General features: G+C 44.9%; 1 protein-coding gene across 1 annotated transcript in view; it reads right to left on the bottom strand.

Moving 5' to 3' along the window:
- The window catches only part of pkd1b (polycystic kidney disease 1b), a 94,842-nt gene that overhangs the window by 42,578 nt on the left and 25,605 nt on the right, over positions 1–26,659 (bottom strand). Inside the window, exons 12-23 of the mRNA XM_078401257.1 lie at positions 25,307–25,456; positions 24,212–24,349; positions 22,364–22,646; positions 19,208–19,427; positions 17,914–18,073; positions 13,976–14,110; positions 11,472–11,616; positions 9,506–10,087; positions 6,751–6,901; positions 4,947–5,202; positions 2,299–2,494; positions 1,696–1,863 (exon numbers count right to left, since the gene is read on the bottom strand). Of these exons, the coding sequence (XP_078257383.1) occupies positions 1,696–1,863; positions 2,299–2,494; positions 4,947–5,202; positions 6,751–6,901; positions 9,506–10,087; positions 11,472–11,616; positions 13,976–14,110; positions 17,914–18,073; positions 19,208–19,427; positions 22,364–22,646; positions 24,212–24,349; positions 25,307–25,456 (2,584 nt within the window). The remainder of the gene's footprint in view (positions 1–1,695; positions 1,864–2,298; positions 2,495–4,946; positions 5,203–6,750; positions 6,902–9,505; positions 10,088–11,471; positions 11,617–13,975; positions 14,111–17,913; positions 18,074–19,207; positions 19,428–22,363; positions 22,647–24,211; positions 24,350–25,306; positions 25,457–26,659) is intronic.

Genomic DNA, 26,659 nt, shown 5'->3' with positions numbered 1-26,659 from the left:
ATTTTGTGCTGAACTCTGTTTCCATTTTCTTTTTGCACTGATGTATGGTTTGATTATGCTCATACATGGCATGATGATTCTGAACAGCATGCAAAAATAAAGTTTTGGTTTCAGGAATGTCATATCTGGTATACGTGACCATAATAAACCGAAACAATACAATAACTCTCATTCATAACCACTTTCTCTCCTTGCTAAAAAATCCACATTGATCTTAAACACTGCAGTACATTCACCTTAGCTTGTGATAATCGAACACCTCACAGCTCCAACAACTCGGGTTCAATCCTGACTTCCAGTGTGATCTGTGTGATCTGTGTGGAGATGGTACATTCTCCCTGTGATTTCCTGGGATACCTCAGGTGCTCCGGTTTCATCCCACATCCCAAAGGAAGTTTTGTTGGCTGCAGGAAATTGTTCCCACTATTCAGGTCAGTGGGGGGAGTTGAGGGGAATGAGAATAAAATGGGCTTGGTATATGACTAGTGTAAATGTATGGCCGATAGTCAACATGGACTTCATAGGCTGAAGGGCTTTGTTTGAACAAAGAACATGGAACAGGAGAGGCCCTTCGGCCCACAATGTTTGTGCCGACCATGATATCAATTTAAACTAACTCCATCTGCCTGCACATGATCCATATTGCCCCCATTCCCTGAATGTTCATGTATTGTCTGAATGCCTCAATGCCTCTTTGAGTCCATGACTTGCATGAACATACTAAGAGGCTCACTGACTGCTAATATCCACTGCTCAGAACTGCAGTGCTCCAAAATCACGAGGCTTGATATACACTTCACCAAAAGAGGATAGATTTAAAACAAAGTTAACAAACAGAAAATGACAAATACACATGTTAAATAGCATCGAAAAAACGGTCAAACATTTGGTGTGAAGCTCATCAAACTAAATATTCTCATGCCACAGCTCTTCATTTCTGATTTGCCAATCCACAGACTTGCCCTCATGAAGCTATGTACAATGGAACAGCATGGAGCCAATCCCATGAGATGTGAGATGCTGCCTAACCCACTGAGTTACTCCAGCACTGTGTCTATCTTTGGTCTTCACCAGCATCTTAGTTTAGTTTAGAGATACAGCGCGGAAACAGGCCCTTCGGCCCACCGAGTCCGCGCCGATCAGCAATCCCTGCACACCAACACTACACACACTAGGAACAATTTACTATTTTAATAAGCCAATTAACCTACAAACCTTTGGAGTGTGGAAGGCAATCGGAGATCCCTTGGAAAACCCACGTAGGCTTAGTTTAGTTTAGCTTAGAGATACAGCGCGGAAACAGGCCCTTCGGCCCATCGGGTCCGCGCCGACCAACGATCCCCGCATTTAAACACTATCCTACACACACTAGGGACAATTTTTTCATTTACCAAGCCAATTAACCTACAAACCTGTACGTCTTTGGAGTGTGGGAGGAAAACGAAGATCTCGGAGAAAACCCACGCAGGACACGGGGAGAACCTACAAACTCCGTACAGACAGCACCCGCAGTTGGGATTGAACCCGGGTCTCCGGCGCTACATTTGCTGTAAGGCAGCAACTCTACCGCTGCGCCACCGTTCCTTTCTACACAATTTTGACTGTGAAGTTCAGAAGTTAGGTGCTGAAAAAAACATGTCCAAAACAGGCGTCACTGCGATGCTGCCTCGTGCCAGTTTGCCTCTTCACATCCACCTGTGTTGTCGTGCCAGATTCGGATTTTCCAGATCTCGCCCAGGTTGGCATCCATCTCCACCTGGAAAACATCCAGGCCGTTCCTTTGGAATGCACCTTCTTTGTCCAGGTGGCGAGACCCACTCTTGTTCAATCCGTACAGACTGATGCCCACGTGAGCCGTGGTACCTGTAGGAAAGGAAGAACTTTCACATTGGACTTTGGGAAGTTCCAAAGTAAATGCAGGAAGCAGGATTGTCACAAACAGCAACTCCCCTCCCAATAACAATATGATATTGACCAGAGAATTCAGTGTTGTTGATAATAGACAATAGGTGCAGGAGGAGGCCATTCGGCCCTTCGAGCCAGCACATTGGGGGCTAGATACTGGCCAACACACCAGGAGGAACCATTCTGCTCTTAGAAGTAGTGCCAGGAGATCTTGTTTACTTTAGTTTAGTTTAGTTTAGTTTAGAGATACAGCGTGGAAACAGACCCTTCTTCCCACTGAGTCCATGCTGGTCAACGATCACCTGTACATTAGTTCTATCCTGCACAATTTACAGAAACTAGAAATCAACGTTGGGTTGTAATCTGCCCAAGCTAAATATGAGGTGCTCTTACCCGAGTTCCTGTACCAGCCAGTTTTCACCATCACTTCATGCTTGTAGCGACCTTGCTGCCCACAGAGAGGGATGATACCGACACGGTTGATATCAATGTAGTCCAGCTTGTGGGCAATGAGGGCCACCATGATGTAAAGAGCAAAGACCAAGGCGCAGGTGATTGCCACTATCGCGTTCCGCACTGGACTGTTCACCTGCGAAGGAATCACCGCTGAGTCACACAGGAGGCGCTGAAGCTAGGCAGAGACGGTCAGAGGGTCCCTACGATTGCACGCGCATTATCAGCAGGTTTCCAACAATGAGAACAGAAAGGCAGATACTTCAGCCTATGCTGATCGTATCAACCAAATTTTGTCGACCAACCACCTGCACTCTGGGGCTAGACGGTAGACAGTAAATGGACAACCTGTGCAAATAAAAATACTTGCGCCCCCCCCCTCAACCCAATTTTCCCCAGGGAAGTAGCTGGATAAACTATATTGAAAGAGTTTAAACTAAACTAATAGCAGGACATGTGACACCATAATGTGACAAAAAAATAAGATGCACTAAGAGGAAGCATGCAGGTACAGCAGGCAGTGAAGAAAGCCAATGGAATGTTGGCCTTCATAACAAGAGGAGTTGAGTATAGGAGCAAAGAGGTCCTTCTACAGTTGTACCGGGCCCTGGTGAGACCGCACCTGGAGTACTGTGTGCAGTTTTGGTCTCCAAATTTGAGGAAGGATATTCTTGCTATTGAGGGCGTGCAGCGTAGGTTCACTAGGTTAATTCCCGGAATGGCGGGACTGTCGTATGTGGAAAGGCTGGAGCAATTAGGCTTGTATACACTGGAATTTAGAAGGATGAGGGGGGATCTTATTGAAACATATAAGATAATTAGGGGATTGGACACATTAGAGGCAGGAAACATGTTCCCAATGTTGGGGGAGTCCAGAACAAGGGGCCACAGTTTAAGAATAAGGGGTAGGCCATTTAGAACGGAGATGAAGAAGAACTTTTTCAGTCAGAGAGTGGTGAAGGTGTGGAATTCTCTGCCTCAGAAGGCAGTGGAGGCCAGTTCGTTGGATGCTTTCAAGAGAGAGCTGGATAGAGCTCTTAAGGATAGCGGAGTGAGGGGGTATGGGGAGAAGGCAGGAACGGGGTACTGATTGAGAGTGATCAGCCATGATCGCATTGAATGGCGGTGCTGGCTCGAAGGGCTGAATGGCCTACTCCTGCACGTATTGTCTATTGTCTATTGTCTATAAGAAGTAGGAGTGTTAGATTGTACTAAGAAGTGAGAGCAGTACTAAGAATGAGAACAGACTAAAACAGACTATGCCAAATGCAATAACCGGTTCGTATGAGGTCTGGAAATACACAAAATATGGTGAATAAAGTTGGAGAGCTACAATTCATATTTCTGCATGGGATCATAAAGCAGAAATTATAACTAAATCATGACTTTAAAAAGTACAGGATACAGATGCTCAGAAAAGATAAGGAAGAAGAGAAATGAAGTGAAATGGCAGGACTGATTAAAGATGTTATAGACCTGAAGGGAGTGAATATTCTTGAAGGTCGATGCTTAAATCCAGAAGGTTAGGATTAAGAAGCAGGAATCACAAGACTGGGGGCATTCCACAGTGCGTGAATGATGGAGGAGCATCTGGCAAGGAGAGTTGTGAAAGAAATGTAAAGTGGCGATGTTACAGCATTTCAATGAGCTCAATACTGATCGAAACAAAGTAAGAGTAAAAGGTAAAAATTGGGAGAACATTTTGAAAAGTGTTCTGGAGAACTTCCTTTATCGGCTTGCTTCTAACTCAAGGAGAATAGAGATCACGTTGGATCTGGTTTCTGGGGAATGAAGAGGCCCAAATGGACCAGGTGTCAGTGAGAGAAAACTTAAGAAGCAACAGTCATCAGACCACAGAGTTGAGCTAAATAATGAAGCAGGTTCGAGGAGAAATCTAAAGTTGAACTCCTGAATTGGAGGAGGGTAATTATTAAATATGATATGGGATTTGGTCAAGACTAAGTGGAATAAATGGGTAATGGAACATCAGACAACTTTTAAAGAACAAATGCGTCAGCAGCGTCGAGGACACCGGCCATGGGAAAAGGAATCAAAACTTTCATTTCTTTGGATAACGACAGAGGTACTGAAAATGATGAAATGCAAAAGGAAGACTTTTGTCTTGCTGGGGTTCAACTACAGTGTGAATCAGGCTGAAGAGAGTGAGCTGAGAAGGAAGGTGAACAAGACAAGCAAAGTGCGAGGATGGCACGAGAATGTCAATGATTATGAAAGTTAATCCCAAAGTCCTCAATGGGCATGTAAACAGTAAGTGACATTGAGAGAAGGGATCTCTAATTGGGGATGAAGAAGGTGATGGATACATAAAGATGGATGGCATGGAAATTAGAACGCATTACTTGTAGGAGGCATTACATAGAGAATAGCTTATAAGGAGGTAAAGAGAGAATAATTTATATGGAGGAGTGATGTTGAAAAGATGTATTGCAGGGAGGATACATTACGGATGGTATAATTTACAGGGCATCCTCTTTACAAGGAGAACTCATTATGGGGCAGTTGTATTATAGCGAGAGAAGCTTAGAGTTTTGATGTTAAAAGATCACCGCTCTGAACCACAATCGTACAGGAGGCAGAAACTGCACGGCGTCTGGATAGACAAAGAGGCTTGCTCCAAAGACAGTGAGGTGGTGAGTGAGGCACACTGCTTCCTCCGGCCTGGTCCAGCGTGTGGGGAAGATGCCGTCTGTCCTCCACCGCAGGCTCTGGAGGTCAAAGTACTGGCACAGCGAGGTGTACACAACGACAGAAACTGCTACCGGAGCGGAGGAGAAGTGGCTGGAGATGGTGACCCCGAGCCCCTCGCTGGTGGTGTCGTACACCCTGTAACATACAGAAGGCAGCAAATCAATAAAAGGGTCCCAGCACAGAGCAGAGAGAACTCGAGAAGCATATTTGGTGGCTCAGGCACTTTGGCCAGGGTGGCCTCCCGATGAAAGTGCTCCTGTTACTCAAGTACCTCGTCACTCATAGAACATAACTGCATAGCTCTTCCGGACAGCAAAGCATGATAGCATCAGGGTTACGCAGCAAAGATCCAAGTCCTTTAGCCAGCCATCAAGTACATGCCAACCTCATCTCATTTACCATCACAATGGTCAGCATGGTCTCCGGAAATGGCTTGCTTTGAGAACTTGCAAAGCTGGATTAAGCCCTCACGGCACCCATCACACAGGCTGATTCTTATAGTGCAAAATGAAGGGATTTCTCTGCTTAATTGGAATCAAGATTTAAATATCTCTGCCAGCATCATTATGACTGCTTTCTAGTGCTGGAGTAACTCAGCAGGTCAGGCAGCATCACTGGAGAACGTGGATAGGTGACGTTTTGGGTCAGAACCCTTCTTCAGATGGGTCCGAAGAAGGGTCCCTGAATGTGGGAACACAAGTAAACAGAATGGTAAAGAAAGCATATAGTCTGTTTGTCTTCATCAGTCAGGGCAATGAGTCAAGAAGTCATTTTGCAGCTTTAGAAAACTTTGGTTAAGTTGCATTTGTGTGCAGTTCTGGTCGCCCCATTAGAGGAAGAATGTAGACGTTTTGGAGAGGGTGCAGAAGTGGATACCAGGATCCTGCCTGAATTTGAGGGCATTAACTATAAGGAGGTTGGACAATCTTGGATTGCTTTCTCTGGATAGTCAGAGTTTGAAAGGAGGCTTGATAGAAATCTGTGCAACTATGTGAGGCAGAGAGTAGACTGTCAGACACTTCCTCTAGGGGGGAAATTTCAAAAACTAGAAGCCATGGCTTTAAGGTCAGAGAGGGAAAGTTTAAAGGAGATATGATGGGCAGGTTATTTTTTTAAATGCACAGAATGGTGGGTGACTGGATCACACTGCCAGGAGTGGTGGTAGAAGCAGATACAATTGTGGTGTTTAAGAGACTTTTAGATAGGAACGTGGATAAGCAGGAATGGAGGGATAGATCATGAGCAGGCAGGAGATTAGTTCAACTTGGCATCTGTTCGGCACACACATTGTGGGCTGATGGGCCTGTTCCTGTGCTGTACTGTTCTTTGTTCACAGATACAGCATTTTCCATTGTTATTTCAGCCATTTGTAGACAATAGACAATAGACAATAGGTGCAGGAGGAGGCCATTCGGCCCTTCGAGCCAGCACCGCCATTCAATGTGATCATGGCTGATCATTCTCAATCAGTACCCCGTTCCTGCCTTCTCCCCATACCCCCTGACTCTGCTATCCTTAAAAGCTCTACCTAGCTCTCTCTTGAATGCATTCAGAGAATTGGCCTCCACTGCCTTCTGAGGCAGAGAATTCCACAGATATTTGTAGCCATGCAACAGGTCCTGACTATGTAATCTAGTGGGCTCGGGTACCAGGAAACTAGTCTAAGGCCAGGTCTGTACTCACTCAGGTGATAGGAAGATGGTGTGCTCAACACGCTGACTGCCAGTGTCAGAAGGCAATGCAACTTCTATTTTGTCAGCGGTCCCATTAAACCGGGTGTCATTGTGAACATAGACATGTATGGACGGAACTGGGTCCGCTGCTTCACCAAGCTCTAGAGAAAGAGAGATTCCAAAATATTAGAGAGATATCTAGCCTTGTGCTAACTGTGAGCATTTATGGAGTGGTGTCAGACTGTGAGTTGGGCTTCATAAGAAGCAAGGACCAGTTGTCCATGGAAAACCTGAAGCTGGAATTGGGTCAAGTTGGGATGTCCATGGAAACAGTCTTTGTCATTATCGCCTTGCCTCTCCTGAAGGTGCTGACTCACACTGACTTTGGATTCTATCCACACTTCCAGGGAGCATCCACTCCCAACAGAGTTGTGTGAAAATCCAGATTGGCAGCAGAGATCTAGAGAGAGACAGAGCGAGACAGAGCGAGAGAGAGAGAGAGAGAGAGAGAGAGAGAGAGAGAGAGAGAGAGAGAGAGAGAGAGAGAGAGAGAGAGAGAGAGAGAGAGAGAGAGAGAGAGAGAGAGAGAGAGAGAGAGAGAGAGAGAGAGAGAGAGAGAGAGAGAGAGAGAGAGAGAGAGAGAGAGAGAGAGAGAAAGAGAAAGAGAAAGAGAAAGAGACAGAGAAAGAGAAAGAGAAAGAGACAGAGACAGAGACAGAGACAGAGAGAGAGAAACAGAGAGAGAGAGAGAGACAAAGACAGAGACAGAGAGAGACAGAGAGAGAGACAGAGAGACAGAGAGACAGAGACAGAGAGACAGAGAGACAGACAGAAACAGAGAGACAGAGAGATAGATCTAGTTAGAGAGGGATATAGAGAGAAAGAGAGAGAGAGAATCTAGAGAGAGAGATCTAGAGGGGGGAGAGGGGGTGGGGTGGAAAGCTGGATGGGGGAATGAAATAAGGGATGGGTATGGCTGTGGAAGCTAAAAAAAGGTGATAATTTTAAGAGTGAACTTGAGAGCTGACGAGGGAGAAAGCATTAAGGTGTTAGATGACAGAGTTTGGACCAAGGATCCAGAAAAGATTGGATGAGCAGCCGAGCTGACGATGGAAGAAAGCCAGGGGAATTTTAAAACAGTCACTAGGTTTCATCTGTGAAGAACCAAAGACTGGTGATTTTACAAAGGTAGATATTGGTAGGCATGGTGGAGGATATGGGATGAACGTAGAACAGTACAGTACTGAAAAAGACCCTTTAGCCCACCATGTCAACGCTAACCATGATGCCAAACTAACTAATCCCGTGTGCCTGTACATAACACTTATCCCTCTATTCCTGCCTGATCAGGTGGGATGATCATCACGGCTATATTGGATCCTAAGACTCTCAGTAGTCCACTTGAATGTGATTCAGCAGTCAGGGAGACAGATGGAGTGAACACTCCATGATTGCAATCTAAAACATTAGACTTCCTGTAAGGTACTACAACTGACAATTTAAATTAGATCACCCTTAAGCCCATTGGACTCCAGTAACACAATCCAAGCTGGCAAACACCCTCAGTCCTTGATTCATTCTGTTGAACATGAACTGAGGTCCAGTGACTACAAACTAGCTGCACCAGTGTTGTCATGTTATACATTTTACAGATTACAGGTCAGGTCATTGTCATGTACACCAGGGGGCTATGAAATTCTTTGTTCACATGAAGATCATAGAGTAAGCAGTATATATACAGTAAATACAATAAATACAATGATGAGTGCAAAAAGGTAAAATGATGCAGGATTGTAGAACAAAACTGTAGATCAGTGCATGTTCCTTTAACATAGTGACCTCACCACTACTAACCACTCCCCATGGTCTCTTGTATAATTGTAGCTTCCCCACCTCCAGCTCGCTCTCTAGTTCCAGTGATGACCACGGACAGCTAGGGCATAATGTGTGTAGTGCAATTAATAAACCTACTCAGTAAAAGACTCTGCGTACGAGGGACGTCCTTTTACAAAAACTAAGTAGTGCAAAGATAATATTAACGTACTGTGATGGTAACCAACGAGGTAGAATTAAGAGTACGAGAATGTGGCAGTACCACCAAAATGGGGTGTGAAAGAGTTGATAAGTTCAGGAGTCGGATAGCAGAGGGGAGGAAGCTATTCCTAAGTCTGGATATCTGAGCTTTCAAGCTCCTTTGTGTCTTCTGGCAGAAGGTAGAGGGGAGAAATGGGGATAGCCAGGGCATGACAGACACAGAGTGCTGGAGTAACTCAGCGGGTCAGGCAACGTCTCTGGAGAAAGGGAATAGGTGACATTTCAGGTCAAGACCCTTCTTCAGACTGAGAGTCAAGGGAGAGGGGAATGAGAGATATAGATGGTACTTACGACCCTGGCCCATTGTTGGCTGTGGGATAGGTGATAAAGAGTTATACAGAAGGTGGAACTCAACAGGGTGAGAGAGGGACAGAGAGAGAAGGAAAGTGAGGGTTACTTGATGCTAGAGGAATCAAGATTCATACCGCTGGGTTGTAAGCTGCCCAAGCGAAATATGAAATGCTGCTCCTCCAATTTGCGTTTGGTCTCACTCTGACAATGGAGGAGGCCCACGACAGAACGGTCAGTGTGGGAATGGGAAGAGGAGTTAAAGTGTTTGACAATGGGAAGGGGAGTTAAAGTGTTTAGCAAATGGGAAGGGAAGTCACAGTGTTTGGCCAGGGCGGCAGACATCTTTGACAATAGTTCCAATGCTTGCAATGACCACGCACCTAAGAGGGTGAACTGCAGGCAGACGTGGAGTCCGGCTGCACGATTACTGTGCACGGGCTGGATCGTGATGCTTATGTTCTCTCCGGGACCAAGGGTCCTCGTCACTGCGCTGTGCCTCGTGCGCTGTGCCTCCGACAACGTGACGCGGATGGAGGTCTCTGCGGACAGGCCACTGACAGGGATGGGGAGCCCCTGTGGGCTGCTGAACTCCATGGATCCGAGGCGGGTGGAGATGCTGCCATTGCTGGCGGTGCCAGTCAGGAAGGGGTTAACCCTGAGGCTCATGGTGACCTGGACGAGTTCGCGGTTTTCCGACAGCTGACGGGACAGTGCCCGGGGGACGTGGAAGTGGCAGTGGTCCCCAGGCCTGGCACACAGCAAGTTGAAAGGGTCTGTTCTCTTCCCTTGCACGTCAATCTCCGAGACAGACAGCGACAGGAGCTCCTCATTGAGGACACGGGAGCGCATGAGGGACTGGGCGAGGCTGCTGGTCAGCTTGAAGATGGAGGCTGGAGTGGCCAAGCCAATCTCCGCAGCATTCCCATTGGTCCGACTGGAACCTATCGCAGCCATTGCAGCACCTGCATTCAGAAACATGAGACCAATCAGTCTTTGATCATAGTTTCCCAGCCCAAATTTGTTCTTATCGCATTGAAATTGGCCCATTCTGACAAAGGCCTTCGACGTAAAATGTTAACTTTGTTTCTCTTCCGCCTGACCTCCTGAGTATTTCCAACATTTTCTGTTTTTATTTAAAATTTCCAGCATCTGGGGTTTTTTGTTTTATTCTGGCCCTTCTCTTTAGTTTAGTTTGCAGATACAGCGTGGAAACTGGTCCTTTGGCCCACCGAGTCCATGCCGACCAGTGATCCCCGTACACTGGCACCATCCTACATACGAGGGACAATTTACAACTTTTACCAACGCCAAATTAACCAAACAAACCCGTCCGTCTTTGGAGTGTGGGATGAAACCGGAGCACCCGGAAAAAACCCCACACAGTCACGGGGAGAAGGTACAAACTCCATACAGAGAGCGCCTGTAGGCAGGATCTGACCCGCGTCTCTGGCGCTTTAAGCAGCAACTTTGCTGCTGTACCACCTTGCCACCTTATTGGTTCCCCTTCTTAACTAATTTATCTTATTCTTCTCATTATTCTCTTATTAGAAACATAGAAACATAGAAAATAGGTGCAGGAGGAGGCCATTCGGCCCTTCGAGCCAGCACCGCCATTCATTGTGATCATGGCTGATCGTCCCCAATCAATACCCCATGCCTGCCTTCTCCCCATATCCCTTGATTCCACTAGCCCCTAGAGCTCTATCTAACTCTCTCCTAAATCCATCCAGTGATATGGCCTCCACTGCCCTCTGTGGCAGAGAATTCCACAAATTCACAACTCTCTGGGTGAAAAAGTTCCTTCTCACCTCAGTTTTAAATGGCCTCCCCTTTATTCTAAGACTGTGGTCCCTGGTTCTGGACTCCCCCAACATTGGGAACATTTTTCCTGCATCTACCTTGTCCAGTCCTTTTATAATTTTTTAATTTTTTAAAATCTTATTTATCCTTGGAATATTACTGCTGAGGTGACCCGTTGTCTTATCAAATACATTTCATTGTACCGTTGACCTTGTGCCAACCTACATATGATGAATTAAAAAATAAATAAATTATATTTATTATTATTTATTATATGTCAACTGCAGAAGAACCTCTTTACTCCTATACTGAAATCCTCTCATTATGAAGGCCAACATGCCTATTGACTAGTTTACCTTAGGAGCTCCACAACCTCTTTATAATTATTCTGAACCACACGATTTACAATCACTTTGATCAGTGCACCACATCTGTACACGAGTGACTCCGAATCTAAAATGCTGCCAAGTGTTAATGTAATGACAATGTGGAAAAGTCATTCATGACAAAATATGTAACAGATTGACATACAGAGGTGCTGGGTACCTAGGACTTTCAATATGTTTCTTCCAGCTTCTGTGGGTGTGGCTGACCCTTGACCTGCCTTTTTCCCAATGATGTCAATCATTTGTTTGCTCATCCTCAGACTTTCGGCTAACCCTTGTCCCCGAACAAATTCGTCAGGAAAAGCCTGTAAGAAACAACGTATAAATTCATGAAACGATAAACCTTTGGCTACTCGCACACCGATGATTTTGTTTTCAAGTACATTGTGGGAAGAACATTTCTCCCACTATCTCCCATCACCTCAGTCACCCTGCTTGTTTCCCCCCCCTTCATACGCTCATCTCCCATCCTCGAGTCTCACATCGCACTTTTTATTTATGTGCTGTTATCTTTGTGCTTAAAGGGTATAAAACCTCTATGCATTTTGAGTTCAATGAAACACTTTCAAGATTCTACTGAGACATTCTCCCACAAAAGAGCATTCCACCAGGTCTCCTGAATACCTGATGGTCATGCCGAATATAGATCTTTCACATTAATAGCTCCAATCTCCGTGTGGCTCATTCAAAGATGAAACACAGCCCACCCTCAGAAACTGACTATTGCTTTCTTGGTCCTTGCAGATTTCTGCCCATCTCCACCCTCCTCTTCCTCTCCAACCCTTGTCCACTAATGATGTCAAAAGGGACATATTTTTAGCTTGATGGGAGCAATGCCATCCCTCTCCTCTTTGACCTGTTTGGACCTTTGGCAGGAACGATAGCACAACTTTCTCCAATACTTCTCCTTCAGCCAGTAGCCGAGAATTCCTCATGTTCTGTCCAGTTAGGAACACAGACTCACTTGCACCGACTTCTTTTCTCATTGACATTGTCTCGTCTGAGCTGCCCAGGAATCAATACTTGGCTCCCTTTTCTTTCTTATTTACATGTTGAGCTTTGACAGCTTTATCAGAGCGTTTCAGATTCCAGTCACATTTTGATGATCATCAGCCCTACTCACTACCATCTCTCACAAGTGTCCCACTGACTCCAGATCACTCTCGTGACATGGGTTCAATCCTCGTCTCTGGTGCTGCCCATTTGTGGTTTGCACGTTCTTCCTATGACCACGTGGGAGCTCTGGATTATGCACACATCCCAAAGAAGCTTAGGTTGGTAGATCAATTGGCTACAAATTATTGCTGATGTTTTGGTGTGTGGTAACAGCTGTGTAGATTTGATGGAAATGTGGTAAGAATAAAATGAATTAGAGTAGGATTAAGTGTAAAAGGGTTGATGGTCGGCATGGAGACGGTGGGCCAAAGGGCCTATTTCCAAGCACTATGACGCTATAAAAACGCTCTCCTTTGGCAGGCATTAGTTTATATGTCTAGGATGTGACCAGATTTCAAATCTCATCCCGTTGCTACTATTGTGAGATGCCTTGTGATATTTTTACACCTTTTAAACGTAACATAAATGCAAGCAGTCACTGTTGTCATGAAAAATATATTGTTGGTTCTGCAGTCAGGAAGTGGAACAATTTATTTTAGCCTCATTGGCATATTTCAGTGAGAAGAAAATAATTTGTATTTATATTTCACCTTTTATGGTCTCAAGGCATCCTAAAATGATTAATAACTAATAATGGAATTGTTTAATTTGCTAAATGAGGCTGCCTTTCAATGCATGACATGTCTCATGACTGAGCAGTGGTTTTAGATGATGTTATTCAATACTAGGTGGGGTGTAAACCTCCATCATATATGCTGAAGTGTTTAGAGAGGGAAATTAACAAATGCTCTTCCATCTCCCATGAACAAGTGCTACACATCTTGGACGATACGTAGAGATAGAAAGAGCAAGTGATGGGGAGGGCTACTGGAAAAAGACAGAGCAGCAACAGAGGAGAGGTATTAAAGAATTGACACTAAGGAAATTAATATCGACCTGCTAAACATGCTACCTTGCTGTACTGTTTACAACTGCAATGTATTGCGTGAATATATATATATATATATATATATATATGTACAGGGGCATATCGACCCATGCATTGTATACTTGTTTTTATATTCATGCATTTTAAATATGTATGTTATGTTCTATACTTTGGCAATATAATGATGTATCTTATCATGCCAATAAAGTATTTAAATTGAAAATTGAATGAACGAGAGGGTGCAAATGACCATGAGCTGGTCATGAGACTGAGTGTGTTGGATTGATTGTGAATGTTGGATGGACACTACTTGTGGGCATGATATCCTTCCTTTGTCCCGCCCCCCTGACATCAGTCTGAAGAAGGGTCTCGACCCGAAACGTCACCCATTCCTTCTCTCAAGAGATGCTGCCTGACCTGCTGAGTTACTCCAGCATTTAGTGAATAAATACCTTCGATTTGTACTAGCATCTGCAGTTATTTTCTTATACTACTTGTGGGCATGAGTAAAACAAAATGAATAGTTTCTAATGTGCCGAATCTCTGGAAGTCGGACCTAACCCTGCAGCATTGGTCTAGCTGAGCGGTGAAGACAAGGAAAGAAGATGCTGTTTCCTCACCGCACATTGCGCCAGCCCAGCGCTAACCTGTGTCACCTCCTCCAGCGTGGTGACATTCAGGGATGCCAATGCCAAGGTCACGTTACCGCGGATGGCGATCCCATCCCGCAGGACTTCTCCATGATGCCTGGTGTGCTGAAAATGAAAACATGAAACAAGTTGGTTCAGTTACCTCACTGTGCAGGGCGCCATAGCCACAAACAGTCCTCAGGTTTTATGGGCCAATGTTCATGCAAAGGATATTTAAGCATGACTTCTGTTGCACCTCCTGTACTGGACAATGCCAGTGTTATTCATCACTGTACTTATACTGTACCATGCTCCTGCCTGTATATAGTATTACATCCTTTATTGCAGTCCCTGTATAATGCCACAGTCCTGTACAATACCAGTCTGTACAGTACCATATGCTGTCCTATAAGCCTGTAGTTTCATATCTCATTCTGTATTCTCATTCAGCACGTGTACTATACTAAACATTACACTGTGGTCACATAGAATCATAGACTTAGACGAAGGGATTAAAAGTACCATTAGCAAATTTGCAGATGATACTAAGCTGGGGGGTAGTGTGAATTGTGAGGAAGATGCAATAAGGCTGCAGGGTGACTTGGACAGGTTGTGTGAGTGGGCGGATACATGGCAGATGCAGTTTAATGTCGATAAGTGTGAGGTTAGTCACTTTGGAAGTAAGAATAGAAAGGCAGATTATTATCTGAATGGTGTCAAGTTAGGAGGAGGGGGAGTTCAACGAGATCTGGGTGTCCTAGTGCATCAGTCAATGAAAGGAAGCATGCAGGTACAGCAGGCAGTGAAGAAAGCCAATGGAATGTTGGCCTTCATAACAAGAGGAGTTGAGTATAGGGGCAAAGAGGTCCTTCTACAGTTGTACCGGGCCCTGGTGAGACCGCACCTGGAGTACTGTGTGCAGTTTTGGTCTCCAAATTTGAGGAAGGATATTCTTGCTATGGAGGGCGTGCAGCGTAGGTTCACTAGGTTAATTCCCGGAATGGCGGGACTGTCGTATGTTGAAAGGCTGGAGCGATTGGGCTTGTATACACTGGAATTTAGAAGGATGAGGGGGGATCTTATTGAAACATATAAGATAATTAGGGGATTTGACACATTAGAGGCAGGAAACATGTTCCCAATGTTGGGGGAGTCCAGAACAAGGGGCCACAGTTTAAGAATAAGGGGTAGGCCATTTAGAATGGAGATGAGGAAGAACTTTTTCAGTCAGAGAGTGGTGAAGGTGTGGAATTCTCTGCCTCAGAAGGCAGTGGAGGCCAGTTCGTTGGATGCTTTCAAGAGAGAGCTGGATAGAGCTCTTAAGGATAGCGGAGTGAGGGGGTATGGGGAGAAGGCAGGAATGGGGTACTGATTGAGAGTGATCAGCCATGATCGCATTGAATGGCGGTGCTGGCTCGAAGGGCTGAATGGCCTACTCCTGCACCTATTGTCTATTGTCTATTGTCTATATTTGGAGGTCAAGAAAAAGCAGTTCTATTTAGAACAGAGTTCTGACTCTTCAAGCAATATTTCCTTTAAGTTGAAATCTCGCAAAGCAATAATGTGCTGCCCCAAATTATACTCTGTACTGTTTCAGACAACATTGTGTTCCTGCAGGGCACAATACTGAAAGTCTCTGCTGTACCAGGGATTATCTTGTATTCCTGTACTGTACCCATCCCCTAAGGTTCTATTCCCGGCATGATACTGTTTTACACTACCACACATTGTACTATTGCATACCTAATATATACTCCCAGAGAGTACAGGTTGAATCCTCTATCCTCGTATTGTAACGTGCTGTATATATATGATATGATATGATATGATATTGTGCCGTGTGCATCAAAGCAAAAATGTTCCACTGGTTGGAGTCAGGCCTCTTTTTCCAAAGGAAGAAGGTTGAAGATCAACAAAGCAGCTCAAGGACATCGATGCACTTCAGGGCAGTGTCCAGCCATTTTCAGCAGTTCATAAATTATCTTCCTTAGTTAGTTCGAAGGTATCGCAAAACGCTGGAGTAACTCAGCATCTACCTGAAACGTCACCCATTCCCTTTCTCCTAGATGCTGCCTGACCCGCTGAGTTACTCCAGCATTTTGTGATACCTTCGATTTGTACCAGCATCTGCAGTTATTTCTTTCTATCGGTCGGTCGGTCGGCCGGTCGGTCGGCCGGTCGGTCGGCCGGTCGGTCGGTCGGTTAATTAGTCATCTCCTGACACCCCAAGGCTTTCCCACTCTCAACAAGGCACACCAGGAGTGTGGCAGAACACTCTCCACTTGCTGTCATGTGTGTGAATTCCAATGACTTTCAAGCTCAGCACCATTCAGGACAAGAAAACCCATTTGATTGCTGACCCATCTACCGCATCTAAACATCGACAATGCACACGGCTGCAATTTGTGTCATCCACAAAAAGCACTGAGACAACCCATCCAGACTCCTCCAATAGCATCTCCCAAACCTGTGGCATCTTCTACCGAGAAGGACGGGGCAGCAGGTTCATGAGTGCACAATCACCTGTAGATTCCCCTGCAAGACCCACTATCCTCATTTGGAAATATTTCACTGATCTTTCATCTTTGCAGCGTCTGAATCCTGAAACTCCCTCGTCAACAGGAGCATGTCTACCAGAAGGAATGCAGTGGTTCAAGAAGGTGGCTCACCATCACCCTCAAGAGAAATTACAGATGGACAATAAATGCTGACCTTAGCAACAATGTCCAGATCTCAACAAAAAAAAAAATCCCAAAATACGCTGAATTGTACCATAATACGTACAATACGCTTATTTGTATTCATGTGCTGCTCATACAATAACTGGTACTCCACCGTAATGTGCCTTACTCCTATATCATTCCACAATCTACACTCCATGTCTGTACAATACCACAGGACATACCACTTCCCTGTATTGCACCACACATTGTAATGTACTACCTCTTCTGTTCCACACCCTGGATTATTCATCTTTATCCTACCATGCTCCTATTGCCCTCGTTGTCCTGTAGTCAATGCCTAACTTTGCTCTATGCAGTGTCATGACTTTAATTTGCTTGTACATTTTCGTGCCAGAGATTTATATTTTAAAGTGGCAAAAATAAACAATACAAAGAATAAAGGGGAGGCCATTTAAAACTGAGGTGAGAAGAAACTTTTTCACCAAGAGAGTTGTGAATTTGTGGAATTCTCTGCCACAGAAGGCAGTGGAGGCAAATTCACTGGATGAATTTAAAAGAGAGTTAGATAGAACTCTAGGGGCTAGTGGGATCAAGGGATATGGGGAGAAGGCAGGCACAGGTTACAAATTCTAGATTATCAGCCATGATCACAATGAATGGTGCTGCTGGCTCGAGGGTCCAAATGGCCTCCTCCAGCACCTATTTTCTATGTTACTATGTTTCTAACTGGATTACTTGAGAACTAATCCAATGGTAAGGCTAACTTAAATTCTTACATCATAGGAGCAGAAGTAGGCCATTCAGCCCATTGAGTCTACTCCACCATTCAATGATGGCTGAGGCTGATCTATCTTTCTCTTTCAACCTCATTCTCCTTCCTTCTCCGCATAACCCTTGACACCCTTACCAATCAAGTACCTTTGTATGCCTCGTTGTCATGTTCTCCTAGCTAACAATGATCTTTTCTACATTTTAATTGAGCTTCATCCCCTTTGATCTCTCATTTTCGCACCTTACCCTTCCATATCTCTGTGTCTCTTTCAGTCTGAAGAAGGGTCTCGACCCAAAACATCATCCATTTGTTCTATCCAGAGATGCTGCCTGTCCCGCTGAGTTATTCGAGCATTTTGTGTCTATCTTCAGTGTCAACCAGCATCTGCAGTTCCTTCCTACACATGTTGTGAAGTATCTATCAAAATACTGAATGACTTGGCCTCCACAGCCGATTGTGACAAGAACCCTCACCTGGTTTAGAGCACTGATGAGGGCGATGGAGAATGGGATCACTTTGTCAGGATTGCCCTGCTGAACCAGGCCCCATAACTCTGACTGGCTTTTACGTTTCAACCACTTGACAACACGGTGTGATCCTAATGGAAGATCTGGCATCAGAACCATCAGTGTCCTGTGGGGAAGGCAAGGACACAACAACACTCGTGGGTTAATGTCACAGCATGGGATATGGAAAATGCCACCAACACTTGATGGTGAATGGTGCCGCTGAACTGTACGGACCAATCCTCAGACGCCATCCTGTGCAGGTTCATTGGTGTTCCTTCGAGAAATAAATTATCCACTCCCTCCTCAATCAACCCACACATACTTTTTTGGGCCTAATTCAATCTGCACCATTGCTGGGCACACAAAGACCAAGCCGAGGAATGATCAGCTCCAAATCCCAGTCCTTATTGGCAATCAGTCACTCCTGCTGATGGGCAGGTGGGAGCAGTTGGAATTTGTGCTGAGGATTAGAGTTCCCTATTGTGATTAGCTGCGTGACATTTGCCTGATTGCATAGGGAGTTACAGAAGGGAGCCCACGACTTGTTCCGCAGTAAGCAGGCAAGGGCTCAGTACTTTGAAAACAAAATTGGTGAGATGGGTAGGGATGTGTAGGAGGAAGCCACAGCATGTAGAGCTACCACAACCTACAGCAGTGTCCCTACAAAGGTAACATGTCTGGTGGGGCTCCTACCTCTGGTCAGACAGCTGGTCCCAATACGACTATTACTGTCACTTCATGGTCTAAATATCTCAGCAATTTCATGGTTACTTTGTGGTCTGCCTGTGCCAGAAACCCCATGGCCATGGTATGATCCACCTGTGTCACTCATCCCTGGGTCACTGTCTGGCCTGCCTGTTCCAGTAGTCCCATGGTCACTCCATGGTCTGCCTGTCCCAGTAATCCTATCATCACTGCACAGTCTATTTGTCCCAGTTATCCCATGGTCACGCTGTAGGTTACCTGTGCCAGCAATCCCACGGTCATTGTTTGATCATCTGTCCTAATATTATCTGCATAGTTAATACAAAGTGTAAATTAGATACTTAGTCCTTTCTCGGTCTTGAGTTAATTGAAAAGAGTCTAGATGCAGATTATTTAACAAGTCTTTTACATTCAGAAGCAAAGCCCCCAACAAAAAGACTTAAATGATAAGTTGAAAAGTTGGTGTTATCTTTGTAAAGATATTATTGGTTTACTTTTCCTGATGGTCTGGGCAGCTGCTGGCAATGCTGTCGACTGCCTTGTCCTCACCTACCTGTTGACGGCAGTAGTGCGGGCACCCAATATGTCCTCCACCTCAATGATCACACTGACTGCTGTGGCCCTGTCCAGGGAGCCCACAGGCAACAGACAACTGAAAGAGGGTTTGATGCCCCAGTACAGCTGGAATCTTTCGCAAACAGAGTCTCTGGAGCAGGTGACAGCCACCAGGGTGTAAACTAGTTGATCCACACTTCCATCCTCATCCCACCAACCTTGGAAATAACAGGAAAGCAGAATTAGTTTCCACGGACACACGTGACTGACTACACAGCTGGCACAAACCTTACTTTTCGTTTCTGAGTTACGAGATCGTGCAGAAAATGTGAGCCGAGTTTCCCAACCAAATTAGAAGAAAAGAATGCATGAGGTTGGTGTGAGAAATAGATGTTCAGTTGCACGTTGACAGAGGAGGCTGCACCCTGGTGTGCCTTTACCATCAGAACATCCCAAGCTGCCTCTCCGCAGTCCTTTCAAATATGTTTGACACCAAGACACAAGGAGACTTTAGGATGGGTAAGCTAAAGTTTAGTTTAAAAGTGAGGCGTTATGGAAAATCACACATGAGCAGGCAGGGAAGATGGGAGAAGAAATTTCAGAACCAAGGATCTTGACAGCTAAAGGGTACGGTTACAGTTATGGAACAAAAACATGTTGGGAGGTACAACGTGCCCAGAATTAGAGGAAAAACACAGATATTGTCAGAGATACACCTCGAAGTTAGAGCCAGGGAGCACAATAATGCTGAATAAATAAAACATGTTGTTTTTGTATTCCAATTGCATGAAGTACCAGGAATATAATGGATCACAAAGACACACAAAGAACTGCTAAAACATGTGTGATGGAAGGAACTGCAGATGCTGGTTTACACCGAAGATAGGCACCAAATGCTGGAGTAGCTCTGGAGAGGAATGGGAAGCTAAAACATATGTTCATCCCACGCTCTCTAAATGCACTTCACATATTGTACCCATGTCACATATTTACAAACATGCCTCTGCTTCCCCCAATTTGAAAGCAAGAGTGATTGATATCTTCACATTATGCACAAGCTTAACCATCCTATGGGTTTTCCATGTTCTGAACAGAAATTGTGTCCTTGTTATTGTATTTCTCGACTTGAGGTGGTGACACGTCTAGATTCAATTCGTTGGTGCTGTTTTTTTCCAGTCTCCACTGGATTATCTTCTGCCATTAACATACAACTCTTCCATGTTCTCATGTATATAACAGGAAGGAAGTGTCATTTTCAGGGGATATCTCTGTTTCACATACTTCCGCTATCACTCCAACTGCTCGTGTCCAAATGGGAGATTTGGCAGATGGTGTTAACATATGAACTCTATAATGTTGTCTCTCCACGACCTGAATCAGTTTCATTTCTGTTTCAACTGCATCTTTTTCACTCTCTCCTCAAGATTTGGTTTATCTAAGCTCAATTGTGTACAGTCTTCTGTTCATTAAGAGCTCAGCTGGAGTTATAGACAATAGACAATAGACAATAGGTGCAGGAGTAGGCCATTCGGCCCTTCGAGCCAGCACCACCATTCAATGTACTCATGGCTGATCATTCTCAATCAGTACCCCGTTCCTGCCTTCTCCCCATAACCCCTGACTCCGCTATCCTTAAGAGCTCTATCTAGCTCTCTCTTAAATGCATTCAGAGAATTGGCCTCCACTGCCTTCTGAGGCAGAGAATTCCACAAATTTACTACTCTCTGACTAAAAAACCTTTTCCTCATCTCCATTCTAAATGGCCTAGCCCTTATTCTTAAACTGTGGCCCCTGGTTCTGGACTCCCCCAACATTGGGAACATGTTTCCGGCCTCTAACGTGTCCAACCCCTAAATAATCTTATATGTTTTAATAAGATCCCCTCTCATCCTTCTAAATTCCAGTGTATACAAGCCTGTTAACAGTTTAGCCTGTTATGGAGCACAGCAATATTCAGCAGTCGATTTAAAAGTTTACTGATCAACATATCCTTGTTAAAGTTGAGCACCAACGTAAAATGTTTCTTCAGTGGCTCTTTGCCGATCCTAATTCACCTTCTCAGCCATACCATTTGATGCAGAATGATACAAGCATATGTTTAATCATATTCTGTTTCAGAAAGCACTCATGCGCAAAAACATTCTTCTCAGGTTGGAGATTTGAAGAATCTTTTGTAGTTGATTAAATAATAATGAAACCAAATGCATTAAAGTTCCATTGAAAAAATGTTCTTCAGATAAAGAAGGTAAATAAATGTGAGTTAAAGACACAAAGTGCTGGAGGAACTCAATAGATCACAAAGCATTTCTGCAGAACATGGCTGGGTGACGTTACAGGTCGGGACCCTTCTTCAGATTCCAAAGATCTATCCATGTTCTCCAGAGATACCCCGTGAGCCGCTGAGTTACTCCAGCATTTTGTGTCTTTATTTGTAAACCTGCGATTCCTTGTATCCAAGTAAAATGAGTTTCTGTGCAAAGAGGATGCTTGAAATGGACACCAAAACAAGACATAGTGTAAGAAAATAACTGCAGATGCTGGTACAAATCGAAGGTATTTATTAGATCGAAGGTATCTGAAGAAGGGTCTTGACCCGAAACGTCACCCATTCCTTCTCTCCTGAGATGCTGCCTGACCTGCTGAGTTACCAAAACAAGACATAACAAGTTACTCCAATATTTTGTGTCTAACTTCGGTGTAAACCTGCATCTGCAGTTCCTTCCTACATCACAACGAGACATTGCTTAAGCATGTTACCCATTATTCATACGACACCTCTCATGAGCTCAGGGTAAGAGAAGTAAAAGCTAGTGGTAAAGAGTGAGGGGTATCACTGTTGTTTTATCTCTTAGACCTGCTATCAAATCCAGCTGAAAGCCAATGGAATGAAACAGCCAGCCACCAATAGCAATGATCTTTAATTCATTCAACCATAGACTGGACGCTGCCAAAGACTACCTGGTAACAAGCTGGCAAACCAACCATCAGAGATAAAGGCTAGTGTCACTTCAAGCATGCATACGAGATGCTTGTGCTAGCAGTGCTGAAATAATAATCAAAAACTTGTGTTGAACTTGTGTTTAATATCATCAGTCTGGAAGTGAAAGGGTGGGTGAAGGACAGTGGTGAGATCTGAAAACAACTCAACAGTTACCTGTGCAATTAAAGCTAAGTGGGGTCTCCAGCAGGTAGAGCACTTGGTCAGGATGGATGGAGCAGACTCCTCCAGTGGGAGGATAGTTGGGGCTCAGAATGATGCTGGAGAACCCTGTGATTTCCTCTTGAAGGTCAGTGATGTGCAAGGTGAAAGTATAGTTGACTCCATCTTGGAGGACACCCTGCCGAATGACCAGGTCAGCATTCCAGTCTCCTGTGGAGGTGGTTTTGTTGTCCAGGATCAAGGGATAGCCATCAGAACTTTGAACTGTCCACTTGTGCTGCAAAGAAAATGAACTATGAATAATGCTAATGGATGACTTGTCCACTGAGCAAGATGGAAAACAGCTATCGCTCTGAGCATTCAACTACAGATCATTTCACATTGTAGGCTGTTAATAAATTATGAAATCAATGATGTATATTTCTGTAGTGCCTTACACAACCTCAGAACATCCCAAAAGTGCCTCAAAATCAATAAAAATCACTTTTAAAGTGAAGTCCGTGTCGTAATTTGGAAAATATATCAAGCAATTTGGCAGACTGCACAACGTGAAAAATAACCAGTTAATCTATTTTTTAAATTGTCTCAGGGATAGATTCAGACTTCAGAGATACAGCGTGGAATCAGGCCCCTTGGTCCACTGCGTCCGTGCCCACCAGCGATCACCCCGCAAACTAACCTACACACACTAGGGACAATTTTATTACTTACAGAAGCCAATTAGTTTACAAACCTGCACTTCTTTGGAGCGTGGTAGGAAACCGGAAACGCCCGGGGAAAACCTACGCAGTCACGGGGAGAACGTACAAACTCCGTACGCACAGCACCCGTGGTCAGGATCAAACCCGGGTGTCTGGCGCCGTGAGGCAACAACTCTACAGATGCACCACTGTGCCGCCCCTTGGCCAAGATATTGGCCAAGAACAATGGGGAGGTCAGCAGCTCATCTTCATAATAATGGCTTGGGTTTCTTTCACATACACCTGAGACGACTGAGATGACCATCTTGCTACCTCTGATGCTGCAGCACTGTAATGGATATTTCTCTTGATTATCACACTCGCCTTAAAGGATACCTTGGAGCCACCAGCATCCACAAAGACTCTTCACACCCCTGCAACAGTCTGTTCGAACTCCTTCCATCGGGCAGACGATACAAGGCCTTCTACGCCCGCACCTCCAGACTCAGGAACAGCTTCATCCCCAGGGCCATAGCTGCTATGAACCGGTCCTGCTGAGCGGTAGCGCAGCGTTAGAGTTGCTGCTTTACAGCGAATGCAGCGCCGGAGACTCAGGTTCGATCCTGACTACGGGTGCTGCACTGTAAGGAGTTTGTACGTTCTCCCCGTGACCTGCGTGGGTTTTCTCCGAGATCTTCGGTTTCCTCCCACACTCCAAAGACGTACAGGTATGTAGGTTAATTGGCTGTGTAAATGTAAAAATTGTCCCTAGTGGGTGTAGGATAGTGTTAATGTACGGGGATCGCTGGGCGGCACGGACTTGGAGGGCCGAAAAGGCCTGTTTCCGGCTGTATATATATGATATGATGATATGATATGAGCCGGATGGTCGCATCGCACAGTGATCCGGCACAGATCTACTTGCACTTTATTCTGTTTTAAAACTGTTACAATTTGTTTCATTGGGTTGTTTAAATTAATACTGACTAGCTAATTAATTAATTTATTGCATCGTATGGGAGGCGCATTCCCAATCTCGTTGTACCGCTGTACAATGACAATAAAGATATATTGTATTGTATTGTATTGTACTCCGGAGTGATTGAGGATTGTAGTGACAAAGTCTAAACAAGAAAGCAACACAGTGAGTGGGAAAACTTACCAGTAATTGGCTGTTGCAGTTCGCACATCTCCCACCCAGGGTGACGTGCATGCTCCTGCTCACTCCATAGCTCCAGCGCACACGGCAGGAGATGCATTCCAAGAGCACGTCGGGGACCTTTCCAGCTCGGATCAGAACCTGCAGTTTGGAGAATCACTGTCAGCACTAGGAGACAGTATGTCCAGCATCAGGGATGGGCACATTGGCAGTGCCAGGTCCAACACCAGACACAGAGGCAACTGTGTTCATCACCAGCCATCGATTCTGTCACCCTCCAAAGACACATAGAACATGCTCATGCCCAGACTGAGCACAGTTCAACGCGGCATATGCTCTCCATATGTGGCATGGTCAACACCAGCTGTGACCAACACCTGGCACAAACACACTGACATACTTATGTTTAGTACCAGGCATAGATACTGATGCCATCAGTGCCAGGCACGGACATATGATCAACATACATATACACACGGGTGCAACATACATATACACACGGGTGCAACATACATATACACACGGGTGCAACTCCTGACCAACTCCCGAAACACACCAGTCCAACACCAGATCCTAAAGCAAGGAGGCTTGTAAAATGGTGATCAGAGTCTCTGAATTCCTCTTTTACTGCCATTAACAACCTGGGATATATCTCATTTAGGCCTGTGCTTTATCCACATTCAACGTTGCTAACTCCCTTACAGCTTCCACTTTTTGAAAACATTATCCCATCCATTATTTCACATACTTCCTCCTTAATGACAAAATCAAGCCCCTCTTTTGTGAAGAAAATAACTGGGAACTCCACACATAACTCCACACACATCTTTTCTGTCCTAATCAGGTCCTACTATTTCCAAAGTTATTTTCTTCCTAATGCTGTCAGTCATAGTGTTGGACAGCACAAACAGGCACTTCGGCCCACCATGTCTATGCTGACCTTCATAGGCCCCCACGGCCTTCGATGACCCTGTGACCTCAGTCTGAGATCAATGTCAGAAGATCCTATGTTTGAGTCCCTCGATGCACCCAGTCCCCAAGCCCTTACCATACTGTAGGTCCAGGTCCCCTGTGCCTTTGAAATCAGCCAGGACTCACCATCTGACTGGTGTGGGCCTCCTCTCTTCCAGGTTTACTGACAGTCAGTGTGAATGTGTACGTGGCACCAGGCACCAGCGTACGCCCGGGGATGGAGACCACAGCACCCCCACAGCTGGCAGTGGGAATAAGGAGAGAAGTGGACTGATCCTGAAGCAGAGAATAAAATGATAATCTGTCATTCAAATCAGTAAAGCAACAAGCAACTATTTCATGTGACTTGTGATTGGAATCTGGAATAGCCTGTTTCAAGGATAGTGGAAACAGATCCAATGATAATCTGCAAAAGGGGGTTTTGATTAATCACTGTGAAAATGAAATACAGATTGGAGAAAAGGGATCAGTTGAACAAATCTGCCAGGTTAGACAGAATAACTGAATGGGGAATGCAGAGAGTTGGCACGTGGTGTAGGATGGATATTCAGGAAGACCAATACAATGTTGTAGATGTAACAGATGTTGTAGGGGTGGGGTGAAGTCGGGAAGTCTCATTACAGCTGCAAAAAAACATATCTGGACTACTGCGTTTAATCTTGATCTCGTTTAAGGAGGATATACGTTCGTGGGAGGCAGTTGGCAAGATTGATTCTTATGATAAAGGAGTTTTGCTATGAGGAATGATTGAGAAATCTGGGCAAATGCTCATTGGAATTTATTGAATTAATAACAATGAAGAATCATCGTTGAAGAGCTGAATGGAGAATGAGGGTTGACCACATGGAAACATTTAAGATAATGATAGGGCCTGGCAAGGTAGGTGCTGAATGATCTTTTCACTCATGGGGATATTTTCAACCAGGGTGGGGGTAATGGTACTGTTTCAGAAAGAGAGTGGCCCATTTAAGATGAAGGTGACAGGGAATTTCTTCTCTGTCAGTGGGTTGTGAATCATTGGACGTCTCTACTCCAGACAGTTGGGGAGGCTTGGTCATTGAATACGCTCGGTCAAAATAGATTACATTTTCAACAAAAGCAGAGTCAGGACAAGGCAACCGGGCAAGGCTTAGCCTACCCATGTGGAGCATTCAAGGTCCTACTCTGGGCTCAGCTGACTACGTACAGTGGCAGAGGACGGATTCTGACGCCCCATTACAGAGAGGATGCAGAGGCTTTGGAGAGGGTGCAGAATAAGTTTACCAGAATGCTGCTGCCTGTATTAGAGGGCATCATCTATATGGAGAAGATGGACAAGCTTGGTTTGTTTTCTCAGGAGCATCGGAGGTTAAGGGGAGACATGATAGAAGTATTAAATATTATGGCGCTTTGGTAGGGTCGAGGATATTTTCCCCTGTTCCCATAGTGGGTCAGTCTAGATTTAGGGTGAGAGGGGGAAAGTTTAAAGGAGATGTGTGG

Source organism: Rhinoraja longicauda, chromosome 6 (assembly GCF_053455715.1).
Source record: "Rhinoraja longicauda isolate Sanriku21f chromosome 6, sRhiLon1.1, whole genome shotgun sequence".
NCBI classification, from domain to species: domain Eukaryota; kingdom Metazoa; phylum Chordata; class Chondrichthyes; order Rajiformes; family Arhynchobatidae; genus Rhinoraja; species Rhinoraja longicauda.
The sequence above is the reverse complement of the archived record's forward strand: the minus strand, read 5'-3'. Positions and strand labels throughout refer to the sequence as shown.